The 16,428-nt window shown below is 44.0% G+C and overlaps 1 protein-coding gene across 1 annotated transcript in view; it reads left to right on the top strand.

Moving 5' to 3' along the window:
• The window catches only part of Slc2a12 (solute carrier family 2 member 12), a 57,550-nt gene extending 42,106 nt beyond the window's left edge, over positions 1–15,444 (top strand). The window contains exons 3-5 of the mRNA XM_006980097.4: positions 196–318; positions 4,680–4,812; positions 13,362–15,444. Of these exons, the coding sequence (XP_006980159.1) occupies positions 196–318; positions 4,680–4,812; positions 13,362–13,506 (401 nt within the window). The 3' untranslated portion in view covers positions 13,507–15,444. The remainder of the gene's footprint in view (positions 1–195; positions 319–4,679; positions 4,813–13,361) is intronic.
• The last annotated feature ends 984 nt before the right edge of the window (positions 15,445–16,428 follow it).

The following is a 16,428-nucleotide window of genomic DNA, read 5'->3' as shown; positions in this document are numbered from 1 at the left end:
TCATCCAGTGTTTATCCTGAAGCCTTTCTCCCTTAGTGAGGAGGGGGTTTGTCATTATCAGGGCTGTCCTGCTGAAGTAAGAGACAGCCTTGACCTCCCACCACAAACCCAGGCACCACTTGGAGAGAGAGCAGGGAAGGGGTGGGAAGGGTCTTGGTTAATTTTGCTGACTCATCACTCTTCCCTTTCTTCTAGTGCCCTGGCTGTTGCTCAGTGAGATCTTTCCTGGTGGAATCAGAGGCCGAGCCATGGCCCTGACCTCTAGCATGAACTGGGGCATCAATCTTCTCATCTCTTTGACATTTCTGACAGTGACTGGTAAGAAGTCTTTTCTATTAATGTCTTTATGATCTTCATAAAAGTGTTTATTGTGGAAATTTTAAAATATACCCCAAAGTAGAGAGGCTGGCACTGAACCATCTGTGTCTATCATCCAACTTAAGCAGCTTTCAATCTTAACTCCTTTCTAACCCTACATGCTCCCCTTATCGGATTATTTTGAATCATGTCATATACATATGACATATATATATGCATTTTGTTAATTGAATTTCAACATGAGTCTCTGAAAGTTAAGACCACAATATAACTATCACCCTTAAAATATTAATAATCTGCCCTAGTATCACTCTGTTCACATTCTACCAACTATCCGGTAGTTATTTTTTTATTTTTTGAGTTATCTCCAAATATGTCATTTACAATTGAATGGAATGTCTCATCATTGGTAGGCTGTGTCTCCATTCTTTCTACTAGACTTTTACCCCCTTTTAGTTTTAGGGAAGAAACTCACTGGGTATATAGATTTTTGCAGGATTGGGATCTTAATAGTTTTCAGGTCACATGTCCTCTTGTCCTTTGTGTTCTCTGTAAGTTCTTTTTTTGTTGTTGGTTTTTTCGAGACAGGGTTTCTCTGTGTAGCTTTGAGTCTTTCCTGGAACTCACTTTGGAGACCAGGCTGGCCTCGAACTCACAGAGATCCGCCTGCTGGGATTAAAGGTGTGCACCACCACCGCTCGGCTTTCTCTGTAAATTCTTATGTAGATCTACATGGAGGCTTGAAGGGGTGAGTCTCTAACCCATTAGCATACTCCCTGGCAAGTGACATAGGATGGCCTGTCATGCTCCCAATCTGGCTGCCCCACCCCATCCCAGGCCATCTTGAACTCCCTTGTCACCCAGACCCAAGGTTTTTTTCGTTCTTCCAGTCTGCCTAATTTTTTTTTTTAAAACCCGGAATGCTTCTCTAAAGAGAGATTTCTTCTCACTGCCACTTAGCTCCTCTGAATGTGGATCTTATATAAGGCAAGATGAGTGGTTGAAATTTTTTTTTTTTTTCCCCGAGACAGGGTTTCTCTGTGTAACTTTGCGCCTTTCCTGGAACTCACTTGGTAGCCCAGGCTGGCCTCGAACTCACAGCGATCCACCTGCCTCTGCCTCCCGAGTGCTGGGATTAAAAGGCGTGCGCCACCACCGCCCGGCCTGAAATTTTTATTTTTAGTTCTCAAAATAATAAGGTGGTTCACTAGCAGCACCCTGCAAAACTGACCATCAAGATTTTTGAAATTAATCTCTGTCTCTGTTTGTCTCTGTCTCTGTCTGTCTGTCTGTCTCTCTCTCTCTCTCTCTCTCTCTCTCTCTCTCACACACACACACACACACACACACACATCTGTTATTCAGTTAAAAAAAATATGGACTAAAAATGGTGACAAATGACCTGAATCTCTGTGGGAAGGCTGGCTGACATAGTAGATGAGCTAAGGAAGGAAGAGGTAGACCCTTGGATGGGCCCTTAGCATGAATCCTGGGAAAACAGATTCTTTTTCTTTTCAGTGGTGGTTGTCTTTTTGAGAACTAACTTGATTATGTAGGATAGTCTGGCCTTGAACTCATGGCAATCCTCCTGCTTCAGCCTCCTCCCTCAGCTAGGATTCTAGGCACGAGCTATGCACAACCAGATCTAGCACAACCAGATCCAATTGGTATCTGAAGCCAGGAATGATCTAAAATCTTTGACCTCTACTCAGGATGTCTAAAGATCTCTAAGTATTTTCAAAGATCCAATTTTTAAGCATGGATTAGAATGACCTAAAAGATATGAGGTTTTTTTTTTTTAACATGGCATCAAGCCTTTGGATACCAAAATTTTAGTGAAATGTCATCTGTATCAATATAACCATATTTGTTCCTGGTAAACAGACAATGAATTTAGTACACTATTCTGAAAAACTCATTGAAAATTATAGTACACAGTAGGCTGTGGTAAAGCATACCTATAAACCCAACCCTGGAGTGCTGAAGTCAAAGGATGAAGGATGAGTTCAAGACCATCCTGAGAAACACAGAAAGACCCTATTTCAAAAGACCAAAAAAAAAAAAAAAAAAAAAAAAAGGCAGTGCATCCACCAAGAGAGGATGGCCCAGAGAGTAAGAGCCTGCCTCCTATGCTCTGTGAAGAATGGCTAAGAAAGAGAGTTCTGGGTATTTGATGTGGACCCAAGGACTCTCAAAGAAAGGGTAAAGACACAGACAAATACTTGGAGTGTGTATCACAAAGACCAGGTCGGGAGGTGTAACTCACTGCACGCCATCTACAAGACAAGGCAGAACATCCTGAAAGGCAGATGTGGGGTCTGAGTAAGAGAGACAGTGTGGCAGTGAGGCCATGATCTCTCTCTGACTGCAAGTCTTCACACAGAATGAGGAACAAGTTTAATGAGATAATCTTTTGAGTATTACTAATTCCAACTAATTCTACAAGTATTAGATTAGGCAGACCACCTGGCAAAAACCCTGCACTAGCAGCAAGAAAAGTACAGAGATAGGATTGATTACAGCTGCCAGAAAGAACTGCCCTGGAGCTCAAGAGATAGTTCAGCAGTTGGGAGCACTTTCTGGGCAATTATGATAATCAGAGTTTTGATTCCAGCACCCACTTAAGAAGCTGAGCATCTGGCACACACCTGTAACCCTAACTCTGAGCTGGGGCAGAGGCAGAAGGATCATCGGGGCTTGCTGCCTTCCATCCTAGCTGAGAAAATGTGAACCACAGGCTCTGGGAGAGACCCTGACTCAAAGGAATATGCAGAGAGCAATAGAAGATAAGACCTGAAGCTTTTAGACCTCCCATGTGCACACACAAGCATACACGTGCACACACACACACATACACACACACACACACACACACACACACACACACACACACACACACACATCTCAAAAAAGAAATGGCTTTGTCTTCCTCCTTCTTGCTCCTCCCCACCTCAGCATAGCTCACCCACATGTGGTTACTATGCTTAGATCCTTCCACACTGAAGTTATAAAAATGGCTTCAGTATATAACTACTTAAGTCAGTTTTTCCCCTGACCAACTGTGATTTGTGGCTATTAAGGGATATTTGCAAATCCTGCCTGCAATTCATCCATGCATGTGTATAAAAAGAGCTAGATACTTCTCCACTGCTCCCTGTCATCCTGAACGTCTGCTGCTGGTCCACCTGCATGGGGTCATGTCTAGCGTAATGTACCTTGAACTTGGCCAATGATTAAATTAGAAAGGGATTACATCTTTGTTTAGAAGTGGCCAAGAAAGCTGACAAGTGAAATCCATCAAAATGTTGAGGATAGTGCTTCTTGCTGATAATATCTTAGCCAGCAGATTTCTTTCATTGGCTCCATTATCTTGTATTCTGCTGGACCTAGAAGGGAGCTTTACAGATATGTTGATGGCTATTAAAAATGGTGAAATACTGCCAACACAAAATAATTGATTGAACTCAGAGTAAAAAGGATGAGCTCATTTCAAGAAAACTCCACCTGCACAAATGTGTCATTTAAAATGGCCAAACTACAACAGTGTTGATCCCTAGAGGGAGTCAGGAGGAGGTAAGAGAAAACTGGCCTTGGGTGTTTATAGACTTCTGCATTGAAGTTTTGTTTTTTGCAATGGTGATGTTTAGCTTTGTCAACTTTACACAAATACCCTGGAAGAGAGTCTCGGCGAGGGATTGTCTATTTTGGGTTGGTTTATAGGCATGTCATGGAAGATTGACTTGACTGTCAATTGATATGGGAAGACTCAGCTCAAAGTGGGTGGCACCATTCCCTAGGCAGGGGATTCTGGACTATATACGTACAGGAAGCAGGGTGAGCACTAGGAAGGAAGCAAGTATGGGCCCATGCATTTATTATCACTTCGCTTGACCATGCATATGATTCTTTAAGTTGCTGCCTTGACTTCCCCATAGTGATGGATTATAAAGTGGAGTTGTAGGCCAAATAAACCATTTCTTTAAGATGCTTTCAGTCAGGGTATTTTATCCCAGCAACAGAAATAAAACTAGAACATAAGTGAACATGTGCTCTTTACATTAATAAAGATACATTACCATGTTGAAAAAGAAAAATATGTGCACCCAGAAAATGGCTTTGAGTTTAATTTGTGATGGTTAAAAGACCACTATGCATTTTACCTAAGAAAGCTGGGGTTGTATTGTAAAACTAAACAAAAAGAACCCCGGCGATATTTTGAATTTGTGAATCTTATTTCCATGGAGACTACTAGCACGTACAAAGACACATAGGGCTTCTACAGGATCTGAGAAGTGATATTTACAAATGGGACCAATGCAGCACAGAATACATTTCTAATCATTTTCTTTTGTCCCTTATAGATCGTATTGGCTTGTCGTGGGTATGCTTCATATATACAATCATGAGTCTAGCATCCCTGGTTTTTGTTGTTCTGTTTATACCAGAGACAAAGGGATGCTCTTTGGAACAAATATCAATGGAGCTAGCAAAAGCGTAAGTATCACTGGCCCTTGATCAAAATGCGGTTTTTATATATAAGTAACAACATCTGAAGTTATTTTAGAATATCCCCTTTGCTGCAAGATTGCTTGTATAATTCTAGCTCCTTAGCCTTGTCCCAAATGTGTGCAAACCATTGCTTACCAATATGCAAGGCTTTTAAAACTTTATTAGTGATGAGAAAGAATTCCAAGCAGGGAACAGTACTATATGCCTGTGATCCCAGCTTATGGGAGGTGGAGGCAGGATGATTGAATTCAGGATGACCCTTAGCTACATAGTAATTTTTACACCAGCTTATTGAGACCTCATTTTAACCTTCTTCTCTGTCCAAGAAAGAACTTCATTTCTAGCTTGTCACCCAGGAGGCCACCTTCATTTGGGGTACTAAGTAGCTGCTGGGACATGATTCCCATCCTGGGCTAGGACTATACACTGTTTTAGCCCTCCATCTAAAACAGGTTTAGGGGTCTTTTGGAGCCCAAACACGTAAGGCTATAATTAACAGAAAAACTCTTGGTTCTAAATGTCTATAACTCCTTATAATGTGGCACACTCAAGTTAATTTTTGTAAAGGTAAGGAGTGTCTTTCTTACAGGATTAAGGCATTTAGAATTAAATTCTAGGCATTTAAGTGAATTTCACATAGAGAGATGAGATAAATAGTTTAACTGGCAAGTGGGCCGTGAACAGCTTTCAGAGGCAGGGCACTGAGTTCTAACTGATCAAACTCATGGCCTGAGGGAGGTGGTGGCCACCGTCTAGGAATGAAGGGAAACATGTCCTTCTTAGGAGTAAATCACAGTGGAAATGGGGTCATGCTTAGTCCTGGGCTTTCCTACAAAGGAGAAAACTGTATTCTAGTTTTGAATAGGTTGTGACTTTCTTTTAAAAATAGTGTCAAAGCACTGGGGAGGCAGGTATGGTAACAAATGGTGACAGAGACACCCTAGCTTCCATCAGAGGGATGCTCCAGGCTGATGGATGAGCTGGTGGTGGGACCATGTGTGCAGATGTTCATAAAGGCCAGCCGTTTAGTCCTGCGTTAGCCGGGGCTATTGTGAGTAGACATGTGGAAAACATTCATTTTGTTTATGAACCTTGACATAGTTGAAATCTTTAAAGTAGTTTACTTTGCTAAGCAAAAAAAATTTTTTTTTCTCAATTTAAATCATAAGTTGACTATCAAGTTTGGGGTTGCATTTTACTGCAGATGAGGCCACTTTAAGACAACAGAATGAAAATGATTAACATATAATGTTGTTGGGAAGGCTGATTGGTTAGGTAACTTGCCTGTGAAGATTGGGTATAAGCATGTAAACCCTTCATCCGACCTGCTGGACAGCATATAGCCCAGGTTTTCTTTCTGATTGGGTTTTTCAAAACAGGCTGGCCTTGAAATCTCAATCCTCCAGCCTCCACCGCCCAGCCAGAGCAGGTTTTTATTGAGGGTCATAAGATGTAGCTCCGTCTGCAGTCTACCACAGCTCATGCAATGGGAAGAAGGAGCGGTAAGGATTAAAATGAATGAGATGTATACCAGCTACCCTCATTAACTTACCTACTTCTTATCTACTTTGTCAGACATGATTCAACTCCTCTTGGCTAGGCAATAGACAAAGAATTCAGGTCAGGCGTGCTGGTACACACCTTTAATCCCAGCACTTGGGAGGGAGAGACAGGCAGATCTCTGAGTTCCAGGCTAGCCTGGTCTACATAGTGAGTTCCAGGCTGGCAAATGCCATGTACAGTGAGACCTTGTTTCACCTCCCCCACCCCCCACCCCATAAAGAACTGAAAATGTAGGAAACAACAGAAGCTGGTTCGACTTTAGGTGGTGAACAAGAAATCAGATCTTCGTGGTATACTGTGTTGGCTACCACAAAGACAAATTACTCTTTTTGTTTGAGGATTTCATTGTATAAAAGTTTCTTTCCTCCCAAAGGAGAGGATACTAGAGCTGAATCTTGAAAGGGACATTTGGGTAGAGAAGATATTGGGAGCAAGGAGCAGGGTTACACCCAGGAATGTTGTCCTCAGAGCTGTGCTACAAAGGTTAACATGCTCTTGGGAGACTGGGAGATGAACCCAGAAGCGAGAGGGGTCAGGCAGGGTCTTTGTCTATCGTGGTAAAATATTGAACTTTATTTTAAAGGCAGTAGTGGGTTTTTTGTTGTTTTTTTATTCATTTATAGTGTGTGTGAACCATGTACATGTGTTTGAATACTTGTAATCATGAGTATATATAAGGAGGCCAGAGGTGGGCTGCTGGCGTCTTCCTCTATTGCTTTGAGCTAACAGTTGCCACTGAACTTGATGTTCACTGTTTTGGCTAAGCTGGCTGGCTTGGATCTTCCCAACTCCACCCCTCAGTGCTAGGGTTGCAAGCATGTTTAGCCATGCCCCACTTCTACTAAGTACTGAGGGTTTGAACTTGTGCTTGTATAGAACATGATCATACCCATGGAGCCACTCTCCTAGCAGATGTGTTCAAATAAAATGAGAGGTTAAAGAGGGAATTAGAATTGCTCTCAGGCGTCTGGAACCAACCTGCTATGTATGCAATAGTGACATTCATGGCAGCAAGGTGTCGGGGAAGAGGGGCAGGTTTGGGAGAGGCCCCAGTGGGGTTGGGCTTGGCCCTTGAGTTCCATTTGTACAGATCTCCTCTGAGATGCTTATGAGACATGCAAGTGCAGGGGATGGCAGGCTAGCATGCACAGAAATCTGGGACTTGGGAGAAACAGCTCTAGATATACAGATCTGGTAGTCAACATGGGCATCGGTGGTAGGCATGTGGGCAGTGGCAGGGTGAGAAACATTTTGTAGAGCCCAAGCAAATTTGGGCAGCTGCTTAAGAAAAATATTAAAAAAAAATCATCAGTGCATGGTTATGACTCCTTGGCTTGAGCAAGTGAGAGACCTCAGACTTGCATTTCATTGCCTTCATGGTGAATTCTGTTGGTGTATATGCACTTTGAATTATCCAACTCCTGTAGGACTCAAGGCACAAAATGTGCTTTACAAGCTTTCAAAGGTTCTGTGACCAATAGTGAAAGTCTGTTGAGGGGAGAGCAGGATTGAATAGCTAAGTGAACTGCTACTTTCAATTAACAAACTGGACATCACTAAGGGCTTATTATCAATACTGTATTTCCTTCAGGAAGACTAACTTTTAAAACTTTTCTCATTAGGCAGCTTTCAAGTGGAGTTGTCAAGGGAAGCAAACTGCAAATCATGACAACTTGAAGACAGAATCTTTCTATTTAGTGGGTTTCTAGAATGTTCCTTAACAGTAGGATTTGTGTATTTAAAACCCAGCAAAACTTATTCAGCATTCTTCATGGGGGAGAATATTAAGTGAACACACTTGTGACTTACGGCTGTCTGTGAAACCACATTTGGCACTTTTGAGTCACGCAGTTACTCAAAACCTTAATCCAGGCACTGTCTGGGACAGCCATGCATTGACAAGTAGGAGGGGACCAAAGAAAAGTTATTGTGACCCCTCAACAGCACTGGGAGCCCAAACCGATGAGGACACTGGGACAGAGAGGCATGGGAAGATGATGACATGCTAGTCTGTGCCTTCAACTCAGTGATAGCAACAGCGGTACCTATCAGGTGCCTGCTGCTGGGGGGAGCCATGCACCGAGATCTGAAAGGAAAAAGAATTCTGCTTTTTAACTCCTGATTACACAACACTAAAGAGCTGAAAGCTTTTCTCTGCTTGATGCAGGAGGTTGAGAAATGCTTTTAAAACGAAAATGTGTAAGCAGCCCGAATTATGTAAACTGACAAGAAGTGTTGGAAACATATTGTTAAGCAAGGTTCCCTGGAGAGAAATGCCAGAGACAAAAGTTTGTGATCTGAGCACGGGATCAAATTAACTAAGGAAATGCAGGGCAGTGGAAAGCCCATGGAACTTGCTAGAACATAGAAACTGAAGTCAACTCGATCGAGGAAGTCTACCGTGGAGCTGAGGGAGTCATTAGGAATTTAGAAGTTAATAAAACGAATGAATCAACTTTTGTCACCAGGGAAACCAATCCCCAAGTGTAAATCCCAATAGTTTTCCTAAGGACTAAGAAAGGAAACTATTTATAATATCAAATTAATTTTAAATTCGATACTACACGTTGGTTAAGATTTTCCTCTCTCCTAGTTGGAGTTGGCCCCTACCCCAGCCCCAGTTTTTACAAAGCTGAGAAAACAAATATTCTTCCAAGGATGCTAAGTTCCTTATAAAATAAAGTGACTCAGCTCAGTCAGGAAACATAGCTGGCATCATGTAATTTGAAAGGGTTTTGTCTTGAATATCTGCCCTGCCAACCGCTACCCCAACATGGAGTATCACATTTACAATTCATCTGATAGAGGGATGCTTGCTATATTCACTTTTTACGTGTGATTTTCCTTACTCTTTCCCTCCACTTAGGTGAACACAAACCAGTTAGTGTTTTATTAATGGTTTAGTTCCGAAGCCTTTTTATTGTTAGCAGTTAATGGGGTGTGTCCATTCCTGTATGCAAATGAGCTGGTTCTAAAGACGGAGAGCTTGGGGGATGGCCGTCAGTCAAGCGCTTGTCGTCACACACATAAGGACCCGTTCGATCCCCCATCATACATGTGAAAGTGGGCTGGCAGCAGCGAATGCCTGTCATCCCAGCACTGGGAAAGTGAGGACAGGAAGGAGGAGGGGGGGGAGGGTCCCTGAAGCTTGCTGGCCAGGTCTGTGGGTGTTTGCAACTGAGAAAAACAAACAAACAAAACCACCCCCAGGACGATGAAAAGGTGCTGATTAGCTCCTAAGTGGTTGGGGCGGGGCAGGCTTCAGGAGGCTTTGCGGAGATGACCTTTAGGATACAATCTGGGTGATCAGCCGCCAGCCCAGGGAGGTAAGGGGACAGAGAATGCAGGCAGAGGACTGTGAGTACAGAGGCTAGCTAACTCGGGAACGGGCTTGGCCTGTTTCGGGCAGGGCAAGAGCTCTAGGAGGTCAGAGCCACTGGGGTTGATAAAGTAGGCTGAGCAAGGAGCTGGTTGGTTCTCATTGGGTGGGAAGGGACCAGAGGTTTTAGCCAGGGCCGGGACACCACTGACATTTCAAGCCAGGTGTGTTGTGGGCACGGAGCACCACCTGGCCGCCCGAAGCTGGGGAGGCTCACAAGCACAGCTGGCCTCAGCTGGCCCTTCCTGCTGCACGGCAGCAGCAGGTGTGGATAGGTCATTGAAGTCTTCTGTGCTGGCAGTTGGCGGACTTGGCACTCAAGACCCCAGCCCTTCTGGTTTGAAGAATATCAACTCTTATTTCTATGACATCAGCCCCATCATACCCCTTCTCTTCTCCCCTTTCCAAGACTTCCTGTTTACTCCTGCACTCTCCACATTATGGTATTGTACTTTTTACCGGCATAAATAGAAACTTGCTGGGATCTCACTCTTCACCGAGTTCTATGAATCCCTGGCTGGTCTTGAACTCCTTATGGAGTTGAGAAGACCCTTGAACATCAGATCCTCTTGCTTCTACCTCCCAAGTGCAGGGGATTGTGTCCCGAGTGTACCCGTGTGCTGGGGATTAAACTCAGGGCTTCCTGGATGCTAGGCAAATACTCTGTCAAGTGACCTATGTACCATTTCTCCCATCTTCTAAAAGGGCTACGGTGGTGCCATTTTTCTTCCAAATTTGCCATTTCCTTATTTATAGCCAAGTTCTTTATCAATTCTGCTCATTCCCCATTCTCATGAACTATGAGTCTTCTATGGCTCCCACTTCCCTGAAACAGGATCAATTCTCAGTGCTTGTTTTAGGGGAGTGTGCAATCGTTTCTGAAGTAGTAGCTTTGCCACGTGGGGACCCCCCTTCCAGCTGTCTCATTTCTCACCAGACACCTGTCCACACCTGCTTCCACGTCTTCTCTGTTGGGGAGCTTGGGCTTCCTCTTGTAATTTCTCCATCACACTCATGGCTTCATCTGGGCCAATGCCATGCCCTCTGGAGCGTGTACACCGGGAGTTGGAATTCATCTGCTTTGATCTCCCTCCTAAACTTGAGGCATGCCTACTCATGTCTTGCTTACATCTCTTTTCATGTTGAGAGATAAGCTAAGCATGCTAATTCAACCCATGGTGGCCCAAAGAAAAGTCCGTCTACACACTGGCTTCAGACCTGTTTTCCTCACTCTATGCCAATGTCTTTCCTTTGCTGCAGCCACAATGGCCAGTCCTTCCCGAATCGCTCCCTCTCACACCCCACCTTCTGTCTGTTAGGCTGTGCTGACTCCTATTTCCACAGGTAACCATTCCTTCCAACCTAGTCTGAGGTACCATGAACTCTTGTTACTGTTAGCAGCCCCCCCCCCTTTCTGTTCCTTTTAAAAGGCGACCAAGCCATCCCTTTGTTCCCATTCCCTAGGGGTTCATCATGTAGAGGAAAAGCCATATAGTTAATGCTTCCTACTACCCTCCCCCTTTCAGCCACCCTGACCTCAGAACTCCCCAGGCATACTCAAGGCAGCAACTGTTTTTCATGTCCTTCCCCTAGGTAGGTATCTGTCTCAGTGCCACCTCCCTTTTCTTGCCGATCTACTTTAAATCAGACTCCAGATCTACTTTATTTCAGTTCTTAGCACACAAACATTCCTTTGGCTTATTAGTTATCTCTCATTACGTTTAGTTCCTTGAGAGCAGGAATTTATTTAAAAAGAAAGTGTTTTACCTGCATGGGTGTGTATGTACCACATATATTCCTGCTGCCTGCAGAGGCTAGCAGAGGGCATCCGGTCCCCCTGGAACTGGGGTTACAGACAGTTGTGAACTGCCCTGTACAGACTGGGAAGCATGCCTAGGTCCTCTGCAAGAGCAACAAATGATGTGAACGAGTAAACCCCAAGGGGCAGGATTTTTTCATTCTCTTCCTTCTTGTTCCTCATCACCTAGAACAATCAATCCCCTGGTTTGTAGCGGAAGCACATTGTTGAATGCACGAATAAACGAACAAACAAGCTGGATAGAGGAGGGAGGTGTGGCCAGGGCAGCATCTCTAAGCTTCAAGTCTGAGACTGACTCCGCGGTGAAAGGGGGCAGCCTGGAGGGGCCTGGGTTTCACGGTGCAGGGGTAGCTAGAGTCATTTTGGATATGTTAACTTGGAAATGTCCATTAAGACACTAACAGAGACACAGTATATGCATTATATAGGCAGCTGAGTATGAATCTATGTAAGTCTGAATGTGGGAGGCCACTGGCCTTATGAAACCAGGTGAGATCATTCGTCAGAAATAGAGGAGAATGGGGCTCAAGACTGGATCAAGCCCTTGATTTGACCAATATTTAGAGTCAATGAAGTAGGCGCTGAGGCTCACAGAAGGGCAGGAAAGAGAACCCAGGAGAGGACATCCCTAGAGTCTTACTGTGGAGGAGACAAAGGTACAGGCTGACCTTCCACTTCCCATCACTACAAGCAGCTTTCCTGTCCTTCCCCACGGTGCCTGTCACCCACACTTCCCTTCTCTTACTGGGCTTGAGATTCCTTCCTCCTCGACCCATCCCCCACCCTGCCATTCAGGAAAACCTTTGATTAAGACTTCTCAGTTCATTCTAGCCCTAAATCTGAAGAACAAATGGAATTTGACTAGTTCTTTTAAGGTTAGGGGCACAGCCCTGAAGCAGGACTTTAGGAGGCCACCTGGCGCAGTTCCCTAAGACAGCTGACTTTCCTCCTCTTTTGAGATAACTTCAACAACACCTCTCACTTTCTGTTGTGACTCTTAGTTGATGCCATCTGTGAAGATCAGGCTTCCAATCTCCCCCGTACCTTGTCTAGAGACCACAGTCATCTAAGTACTGCCTTGGTGTATTCTGGGAATTTCCACAAGGGTTCCCAACTTGAACTTCTATCTGATCAGCAATTCCTGCCTCAACTATCAGTCACCCTTTCCATTTTCTCATCCGCACTTTTACACCCTCCAATCACGTGCTTCTCAATTTCTCCTGAGAGCACAAGTCCCTTGGGAGCCAGAGTACTATCCAAACTCCACCCACACTGCCTACTGTGACCCATTTCCCTCCCCATGGAAGAGAGGGCGGTTCCAAGGCACTCCCCTTTCTGTTAAATGAAAGGGTAGAGCATACTTTAGGCTGGTGGAAATAATCTGTGCTGCAGAAAGGGGAGCAGAAGGCAGAATACGGGCACAATGGGAAGCTAGAAAAATGCAAGAAAATGAATCAGGATTTGTGGTGACATTTTTCTGTTGGTAGCATTCAATTGACTCCTGGAGTCCTGGCCTGCAACGAGGGCTGCTGTGGCCGTGTTCTGAGAGGATGGCGGCCTAACTTTACTCTCTGCATGAGACCGACCAAAGGCTGTAGGTACATCTCAGAACTCTCAACACATTAGGGCTTCACCATAAAAATGTTTTCCCATGAACTAAACCATGACACCCCCAGGGTGATTTTTAAAATAATAACGCGGCAGGCAGATTTCCTTCAAGTACTATATAAGTGAAGAATGACATTTTCATTAACGCCTCTCTCTCTTTTTCAGGAACTACGTGAAAAACAACATTTGTTTCATGAGTCATCACCAGGAAGAATTAGTGCTTCAAAAAAGCAAGCCCCGAGAGCGGCTCCCGGAGTGTACAAAGCTGTGTGGACGGGGGCAGCCACAGCAGCCTTCTGCAGGGACCTAAGGGCTCAGATCCTTACAGATGGGGCAGGGGCAGCACTTAGGGGGGTCTCTGCCATGGTGTCTCCTCAATGGCATGGAGAGATTTGACACGGACACCCTGAAGCTAGAAAGACCGCCTTTCATTCCTCCTCCCCAAATGGGACCTTTGCGAATTGGCGCCACCAATGCCCCAATGTATCAGGTAAAACAAACCGAAATCCTGGCAGATTCAATACATTCTACCTTCACTTCAGTGCAGCCTTTTGAAAGACTACGTCCTAGCGACGAGGCCAGCCTCTGCCTTAAGCCGTCTGTGTAGGATGCCGGTCACAGCTTCATGCTTAGACACGGAAGCCTTCAGGACAGGCACTCAGCCACCGTGGCCTCTGAAGACACTCCTTGCTCCGGGTCTTCTGTCAAAACACTGTGGATGATGGTTCAATTGCACCTATGTTATAGATCAGGATGGTGTCCTGGGTAAGACCCTCGTGACAACTCAAGTCTACCAGCACCAAGCTCACCAAGCTAGTACACCACACATAACGAAATACTAGTTAACCAAAATATTCTTTTATAAGTTTTACGTCCAATTTTTAAAATGCTAAGATAAACCATTTTTCCCTTTTTAAAAGTGATTAGAAAAGTCAATTTAAAAATCCTGGGACCATATTTATTTAGAACTAGTTTAGTGAATATTAGCAAAGGAGTCCGACATAAGGTTATTATTTATCCAGATCTCTAAGCAGTTAGGTTTAAGTTATAAAGTCACATCTATACAGACTGCGTCCTGGGAAGGCGCTTGTGGTAGGTAACCTGTAGCAATCTACAGCTTTCTGCATTCTTCCCACTCCTCAGGAATCTCCTTACCTCAGGCTACAGCAGTCTGCCTCTCAGTGCTCACTTTTCAGACGAATGCACACAGAATAAAGGGACACCCACATCAGGACAGGTCCCTCTGTCTTTTCTGTGATGTACATTGATAAGCCATACTGGCAAGGTGGGTTTGACCCACAGGATGCATTTCTCTAGCCTGTTTTTCCAGTTGAATTTTAAGATTTGATAAAACATTTCACCAACAGAATGTGCATATGACAGAAAAACCTGTGATAAAGAATCTTGACTCATTCAATAAACTACAGATGGTACACAAAAAATAACCCTTAAGGTACAAACAGCCTAACTTGAAAAATAATTCAAAGAAATATTAACTCCCCCCAAAGAGCCCCAAATTCCCTTAATTTGGGATTTTCTTCCTTTCACTACCAAATGGTCCCGGTCTGACAGAGAGGTCCATGGCCCATCACATTCCCCTCTAGTAAAGTGGAAAGGCATGAATCTACACACAGCAGCCAAGAGAGCAGCCCCCGAGCCTCAGGGGCATGGCGCTCCGGAGGGCCTGGTTCTGAAGAGCATCAGCTAAATTAAAGGAGGCAGGAAGGAGCTGTGAGGAAGGGAGATTTAATCTCGATTATGTCGTGGTATATCTCACATCACGTAAGAATGTGTGCTGTTTTCTGTTTGTTGTAGGAGGAGAAGGCAAGGTGTGTTCTGTAGAGCATCATTTTAAATTTACCGTATCTGGAATTACATGCCACATTAAAAAAAAACAAAAAAACAAACCAAAAACCCAAGGCAGGTTATCAACCTAAGCTTTCTTTTTTTTTTTTCCTCCAAGTCTGAGATTAAGATATTTTAAAAATTGTTAAGTGATTTTAAACTTATTTGGACACACATATTTGGCTATTTGGTATTCCTTGTGAACGGTCAAGAAATGAGCAAAGGCAGCGCATTACTAATGACTTCGATGTAAGTATCATAAACATTCTATTGTTCTCTTATTACCCCAAAAATGGAACTAAGCACTTTGGTTTTCAAAATAATGTTTTACCCAGTATTAGCCCCGCCCCACCCCCAGCACATGAAGCCTTTGGTTTTCAAAAATAAAAAGGGGGAATACTTACACGTTGTATGTCTATATTCACAGTTTTTATTTATATAAAAATGTTACAGTACTTGTAGAAAGCAGGCGACAAGAAGCTCACTCGCTCCTTCCCAGCTTTGTTTAGGGACCGCCCAGGAGGCTGCCAGGTAGTGCCCACAGCAGGAGCGTGCAGACTCGATCGCGCTTTCTTCACCCCTCAGACCATTCCCAAGAGCTTCAGGCCGGCCTGGCTTTCAGGCCGCTCAACACTGAACACGTGACGTCATCTGGATCTGCACATTCCCTACAAGTCTCTGCCTCACGCCTGTATTTCTGTGTGTGTGTGTGTGTGTGTGTGTGTGTGTGTGTGTGTGTGTGTGTGTGTGTGAACACTACAAAACAGGAGTTCACTGCTAATCAAACAAGTGGGAAGACCAGAGAGCTTTTAGTCTACCTCTAACTGCATCTCCACCCTGCCCCCCAGGTATTAGGATTTTGACTAATGATCTTAAAACAAAGCAAATAAAAAACAAATAGAAAAATTGAAGACTTAAAAAAAAAATCACAATTAACTATGGGAAAAGCAAGTATAAAAGTTAGCCTTTGCTCCTCCTTTCTGAAGGAGTGAAAGGCAGGGTACGGCAGCTTTTAGAAGACAAAATTGACTATAGAATCCTATGTACTGTTCAGTGCGGTGCTTAAGCTAGCCTTGTAAGAGGTTATACTATGTAGAAAACGTACTAAGCACAGAGGTTTAGATGCTGCAAGCTTTTGCAAATATTTCGAACTATATTAATAATTCAGAGTTTCATGGGAAATAGTTGGGTTTCTGTGGGATCTAATTTTTGACTCCACCTAGCTCCCTTGTAGGTAAACCCACTACTGCTTACACTAACACCTGTCTGATCCTGCCTTTCCATCCAGAGCCCACACTGCTGAGGGCCATGTTTCCTACAAATAGTCTAACCTTTCAATCAGCGCTCACATATCCAGTCATCCTTCACCTCCACTTGCTAAGACAAA

Source organism: Peromyscus maniculatus, chromosome 16 (genome assembly GCF_049852395.1).
Source record: "Peromyscus maniculatus bairdii isolate BWxNUB_F1_BW_parent chromosome 16, HU_Pman_BW_mat_3.1, whole genome shotgun sequence".
In the NCBI taxonomy this organism is placed as follows: domain Eukaryota; kingdom Metazoa; phylum Chordata; class Mammalia; order Rodentia; family Cricetidae; genus Peromyscus; species Peromyscus maniculatus.
Note: the sequence above shows the minus strand (reverse complement) of the source record. Positions and strands in the feature narration are given on the sequence as shown.